The sequence below is a fragment of the Gavialis gangeticus genome, unplaced genomic scaffold, assembly GCF_001723915.1.
Source record: "Gavialis gangeticus isolate Ggan-Ray unplaced genomic scaffold, GavGan_comp1, whole genome shotgun sequence".
NCBI lineage: Eukaryota > Metazoa > Chordata > Crocodylia > Gavialidae > Gavialis > Gavialis gangeticus.
The window spans coordinates 61,371,004-61,377,865 of record NW_017729033.1 but is presented as its reverse complement, the minus strand read 5'-3'; the positions used below and the strand labels follow the sequence as shown (position 1 = coordinate 61,377,865).

At 44.0% G+C, this 6,862-nt stretch overlaps 1 protein-coding gene across 5 annotated transcripts in view; it reads left to right on the top strand.

Moving 5' to 3' along the window:
- RBM47 (RNA binding motif protein 47) overlaps positions 1 to 6,862 on the top strand; it is a 197,543-nt gene that overhangs the window by 181,176 nt on the left and 9,505 nt on the right. For 4 of the 5 annotated variants that reach the window (XM_019526184.1, XM_019526185.1, XM_019526183.1 and 1 more), the window contains 2 exons: positions 2,921 to 4,079; positions 6,247 to 6,453. In XM_019526184.1, the coding sequence (XP_019381729.1) occupies positions 2,951 to 4,079; positions 6,247 to 6,453 (1,336 nt within the window). In that variant the 5' untranslated portion in view covers positions 2,921 to 2,950. The remainder of the gene's footprint in view (positions 1 to 2,920; positions 4,080 to 6,246; positions 6,454 to 6,862) is intronic. The other variant, XM_019526186.1, reaches the window with a different exon arrangement.

Below are 6,862 nucleotides of genomic sequence, written 5' to 3'. Positions count from 1 at the left end.
CTTCCAGTCCTCGTAGGATGGAGTCTCCGATGACCAGGACCTGGCATTTCTTCCTCCTCATTGTAGAAACAGTCTTATGTATGTAAAAATAATTGAGCATGTGCATACGTTTCATAGTATTTGCACAAGACATGGAGAACCAGTCAAGTTGGTGCATGGCATTTATGGCTCAGGTTCCACTTGTACATCTATCAGCAACACTCTCTGTGTTCCTGTAGCTCTTGTATGGACAGCTTCCCCACATGCTCCCCATGCATATCAGAAACTTGCTACTTCTACTGCCTCTGTGGAATATAACAATTGCCCTAGATCAGTTGCCCCTGTGCTATGGGTCCCATACCATGTGCCCCTGTGCCCCCCTCCCCCTCCCGCCACACTGTGCAGCAGGCTCCCTTTCTGCTCTTCTGTGCTGGTGCAACGTGTGGGGTTCCCAGAGCCCCCCCTGCTGCCTGAGCCACAGACTCCCTGGGCACTACGGGCTATACCTCCCCACCCCTGGGGGCAAGGACAGGCAATGAAAGCAGGAGGAGGGAGCAGGAGTCCAGAGACAATGGCACCAGCTGGGTGGGTCCAGACTGGGAGCCTGGGGGCTACAGGTTAACCCCAGGGGGCCTGTATGCAGCCTGCAGGCCACCAGTTGACAGCCCTTCCCTAGAAGAGAAAGAATTTCTACTAGCTTTCAATGATAGTAACATATCCCTTCAGACCAGAATGCTGGTGCTATAGAATGAGACCTTTACATGCTTCCTCCATTTTACTGAAGCACTCACTCAACTTTCAATACACAGGCATAAAGAGTTGTTCCAGTGCAGCACGTACCTGCTATCTATACTGTTGCAGCAGGATGACCTTATATTGAATAAACTACTATACAGGACCAAAAAAGAGGTTTTGTCATGCCATAAGTTCAAGCATCAATATACAGAAAAATATATCTCGTCAGACAATGATCATGGTACTGGGGCTGTTTCCATAATGTGGTTCTTCAGGGTTCTGTATTAAGTCCAATGTATTTGGCATTTTGCCAATAATCTGATAGTAAATATAGAATCACTGCTGATAAGATTGATAGATGACAATAAAAACTGGTGTGAAGGGACAGCATCTGATGAAGTAAGCCCACTACTTCTGAAAGCTTATGCTATACTTCTCTGATTTGGTTAGTCTATGAAGAGCAAATCTACCCTGCCTTTTACCACTCCTCCCCCAACATTGGTGAGAAACAGTAGTGTAACTTGGGGTAGATGAGTGAAACACTAGCCCCAGGCACCAATTTAGGACATGAGCCAGAATCAACCCCCAACCCTCAGGGAGTCTGCACTCTGGCAGCAGAAGCTGTCCAGTGGTGTTGCACTTGCAGCAACAGCCAGGTGCACAGACACCCTTGTAGCAACAGCCAGGGTGGGTGGATCATGCTGTGGCTGCAGCCAGAGACTGTTTTTGAGTTTCCAGCCTATGTAAGCCTCCTGCCCCTGCCCTCAGAGCACCTGTCCCTCTGGTGCTCCCTCCAGTGTTTCCCCTCTGTGCCCTCCTTCCTCCCCCCCTCCCCTTTTCTCCTGCTACCCCCTGGCAAGGTTGTCAACCCCACTGATTACCTGTGTGGTGAGAAATGTTGAAAAGCTGGGGATGGTGCAGAGAAGAGCCACATATATGATTTTAGGGCTGGAGAAAATGCCTTACAATGAGAGACTGCAAGACCTCAATCTGTTTGGTTTGTTTAAAAAGAGAGAGAGAGAGATGGTTTGCTGTCAGTATATACACACTCTCACAAGGGCCAGGTACTGAAAGTCTCTCTACTTAAGCAGAGAAGTCATTATAAGAACATATACAGCCGGTGGCTGTAAACTGAAGCTTGAGAAATTCAAATGAGAAATAAGGCACAAATGTTTAACAGTGAGCGTGATTAACAAGCAAATTACCAAGGGAAATGGTAGATTCTACAGCTCTTGATGTATTTAAATCAAGACTAGGGGCCTTTCTGGAAGATATGGTTTAGTCAAACACAAGTTACCAAGCTCAGTAGAGTAATAACAATAAAATGTAATGGTCTGTTATATACAGGGGGTCACATTAGATGATCTACTTGTCCCTTCTAGCTTTAAAAATCTATGAATGAATTAATGACTCTCAGAATCTAAAAACATCAGTTCTTTTCATTGAACTGAAGGAGACCACGATTCACTCACAGCTGTAGTAGCAGTTAGCATATATCCCTTTTTTTCCTGACATGTGACAATCACAAGAAGTAGACAGTACATCCTACTTGTATGCCAAACACGATGTCACATATCTACTTTTCCTTCTTGGTTACATTACTATGCTGGTTGATCCCTTCAGTGCATGTTTGTAACTGGAAATGTTATCTATAAGACTGAATGACCTTTTTTTTTTATCTTTTGTTGTGTAATTATCTAATTAAGAGAGACAAGTTAGACATCATAACACAAGCAACTGATAATTTGGGTGCTCACCTAAACTTACAAGAGTACCCTTTACTGCAAAGGGAGGAAAAACGATTCCCTTTACATGAGCCAGATAGAAATTGTTTTTATTATTTCCTGTTCGTATTTTATTCTGCAAGTCTATAAAGAACTCAACAATTCTTATTGTACACACGTTGCTCCCAGTGCACAGGGGGCATCACCTAATGGAAAGCTGCACTGTCACCCTCTTCCACTTTACGTGCCTCTCATGTAAGGGGAAAATTTGGAGAAACGTGGAGTTTCCTGACCCAGGCCCCCCAGCCAGGTTTTTCTTCAGTGGGGCATAGTTTACCTTTCATATTTTGTATTCAACAATCTTACTCCCATCTTGAAAAATGCACTTAAAGGCCAACTGCAGCAAAAAACGAAAGTCAGATTTCTGGGATGTTAACATTTAATGACTGTCCTCCCCCACACCTTTTTTTTTGTTTGTTTAGGTTTAGCAGGCTTTGAATGATTTTGACATCATGACTGCTGAGGATTCCACAGCAAGGATGAGTAACAGTTCCTCCAACGTGTCTGCCAGCAAAGTTCCTGAAGGTGTAGCTGGTGCACCTAATGAAGCTGCCCTGTTGGCACTCATGGAGCGTACTGGATACAGCATGATTCAAGAAAACGGGCAGCGCAAGTACGGTGGGCCTCCACCCAGCTGGGAAGGCTTACACCCTCCTCGTGGCTGTGAGGTCTTTGTTGGTAAAATTCCCCGGGATGTGTATGAAGATGAGCTAGTTCCTGTGTTTGAGTCTGTAGGGCGAATCTATGAAATGCGCCTGATGATGGACTTTGATGGAAAAAACCGAGGCTATGCTTTTGTGATGTACACACAAAAGCATGAAGCCAAACGGGCTGTCAGAGAACTGAACAACTATGAAATCCGGCCTGGCAGACTTCTAGGTGTTTGTTGCAGTGTAGATAACTGCAGGCTGTTCATTGGAGGCATCCCCAAGATGAAGAAGAGAGAAGAAATATTAGAAGAGATCTCTAAGGTGACAGAGGGAGTACTTGATGTTATCGTGTATGCAAGTGCAGCTGACAAGATGAAAAACAGAGGCTTTGCCTTCGTGGAGTATGAAAGCCATCGAGCAGCTGCCATGGCTAGGAGAAAGCTGATGCCTGGGAGAATCCAGCTGTGGGGACACCAAATTGCTGTCGACTGGGCAGAACCAGAGATAGATGTTGATGAAGATGTAATGGAGACTGTTAAAATCCTGTATGTGAGGAATTTAATGATTGAAACCACAGAGGATACAATTAAGAAAATCTTTGGTCAGTTTAACCCTGGCTGTGTTGAACGGGTTAAAAAAATACGTGATTATGCCTTTGTGCACTTTACAACCAGGGAAGATGCTATTCATGCCATGAACAACCTCAATGGCACCGAAGTTGAAGGCTCCTGCCTGGAAGTTACCTTGGCCAAGCCAGTAGATAAAGAGCAGTACACTCGTTATCAGAAAGCAGCGAAAGGAGGAGGAGCAACAACACCAGAAGTCACACAGCAACCTAATTATGTTTACTCTTGTGACCCATACACACTAGCATATTATGGATATCCATACAATGCTCTAATCGGTCCCAACCGTGATTATTTTGTGAAAGGTTAGTAAGCAGCTAGAGGGGGATTTTGGCTCTCTTTGATTTAAAGTTAGGTGCCTAGTGTCTGTCTGGAGTAGTTAGCAGCTAAACATACAATATTTTACATTTTTCTTACCTTACCTTTTACAGTACAATTTATCCCAAGTTTATTCAGTCCTATTTTACTTTATTGATGCTAATATACTGAGTGTGTAGGTGTGCTGATATAGGTGGAACTATGGGTTAATGGCAGAGGACAACGAACAGAGGACTGGAGTTAGGGGGATCTGGCTTTTAATGCTTTAATGTGACCTTAAGAAAGTCACTAAAGGCCGAAGTTTACTGTTTGGGTACCTCAACTTTTTATTCCTAAATTCAGACATGAAAATCTAACTATCAGGGGTGCCGAACAACTGCCACTCCTATTAACTTCATGACAGTTATGTGTCTTCTACAACTCAGATTTTAGGTATCTTAGCAGACAAACAAAGTTAAAGATGGTTTTGGAAACATAAGCCATAAATTAGATATAAGTTGTCTATATTTCAGTTAACACATCTAAACAACTGATAACATTTTTAAAGAAGGACCTATGAATAAAAGGGGTTATAAAAGTGCAAAATATATATCTCATTGTGTAGGATACACTATTGTTAATGAGCTTCCTCTATTAAAAATTAATGGAAAACAATTCACTAGGTCAGACTTAAAAACCACTTTCAACTGGAATTCCTTACTGTGGCCCATTTTAAAACAATCATGAAGTTATTCTTTTATTACCAATATCAGTATTAGGGGTGTACTGGTAAAGGTTTTCTTGACCGATACTGATAGCTGATGATTAACCAATCAAATTGGCCAATGCCGATCTGATAATCAATATTAGCACAGGGTATTTTAAAAAACTGACATAAATAAACCTTTTTTGGTGTATTTTTATTTATAACACATACCCGCACGCACGCACACACACGGCTGTGCCTGCTCACTGCTGCAGCCCTCGATGAGGACATTGGTGACCACCTTATTCCCATGCACATCACCCTTTGCCCATGGCTCCTAGCTGCAGCCCTACTCCCTGTGCAGCCTGTGTTGCCATCCCAAGCAGGCGGGTGGACCCTTGTGTGGACAGTGGTGCTGGGCATGTTTGGAGCCCCAGAACACGCTGTTGCTTCAGTGCTGGTGGGCCCTGCGCAGCCGCACTCCCACAGCCACCAGGGAGAAGCTGCTTTTGCTGGTGGAGCAGAATGTCCCTCACACGGGACCTTACCACACCCATGAGCAGCCCAGCATCTCTGCGACAGCCCCGGTGCTCAGGCCCCTGCTGTGCATGTGGCATTGCCATGACACTGGAAGCAGCAGCAGGAGCTGGTAACGGTCCCTTTGTTGCTGAGCACCGCGCTCTTGTGCCCACTCCCTAGTGCCCTCTCCCCTTCCTGGCTACTTGCTGGGATCTGTAGTGTGCCACGGGCTTGGGCCGGTAGCAAGGCACGGGGACTAGACTATGTTCACCAAGGTGCTCTGGGCACACAGCCATGATTATCAGCTCCAAAGACCAAAAAAACCAATAGTTAATGTTATTTCTCTTTTTATCAGTGCCAGTCTAATAGCCAACCAATAGATCAGTTCACCCCTAATCAATATAGAAATATTTTAAATATCAATACAGAAATATTTTAAAACTCTTAACAGGTCAATGTTTCAGCCTCAGTTCAGTCTCCAGACTTGTTCTTACAACTTTCTGTACACAAAGAATTACTTAGCTGAATGTAGAAATACCCTGGCAACCTGTCATCAAAGTACAATAAGAGCACAACATGTGCAACATTTCTGATATAAATGTAGGCAAGACTTCTGGAAATTTGGTATGTTAACCTTATTAATAAATAACAGAGAACGCTAAGGTCACTAATGAAAATACATTCAAAGGCTGAATTATAACAGTAAAATCTAGTCACCTGTTATTACTTACCATTCGTGTAACAGAAGTGTCAAGAACAGAACAAGCTTTGTAGAGCTGGGCACACCTAAGTCAGGCAAAGTTCCCTTTGTTTTCAAGAAGAGTCATTAAAATCTAACTTTGTTTCTATGTCAATTCCTGTATTATTTAAGCCTGAATTTGAGTATGCACTGTCCCCATTGCTATCATTTTATGTTATTGATTGTCATCTTTTTATATTGTTACTATAAGCAGGCAGCATACGAGGCAGAGGGCGAGGTGCAGCTGGCAACAGAGCCCCTGGCCCCAGAGGCTCTTACCTGGGGGGATACTCCGCAGGCCGTGGCATATATAGCAGATACCATGAAGGGAAAGGAAAGCAGCAAGAGAAAGGATATGAGCTTGTACCCAATTTGGAATTGTCTGCTGTCAATCCAGTTGCCATTAAACCTGGTACAGGTCAGTACAATGACTTGGCTGAGCAAACCCATTGGGAGGGGAGGAATCCAGAGGTGTAAAATTCTGTCCTTTCTTTGATTGGCTAAATACTTTGAACCTTTTAGGGTGGAGATTGGCTTGGGTAGGTTAACATCACACCCAGGCAGTTGCGAGGATACTTCAGACGTTCCTATTGCTGAGACCAGTTGGTTTTCATTCTTCCTGCCAAGTCAGGCGAGCTGTTCTGTTCAAGGCTGGCACTCATGGAGCCCAACATGGATTTTGAGGAAAATCCATGTTTTCCTCAAAACATAGCATGATTCAAGAAAACAGGCAGCGCAAGTACGGTGGGCCTCCACCCAGCTGGGAAGGCTTACACCCTCCTCATGGCTGTGAGGTCTTTGTTGGTAAAATTCCCCGGGATGTGTAT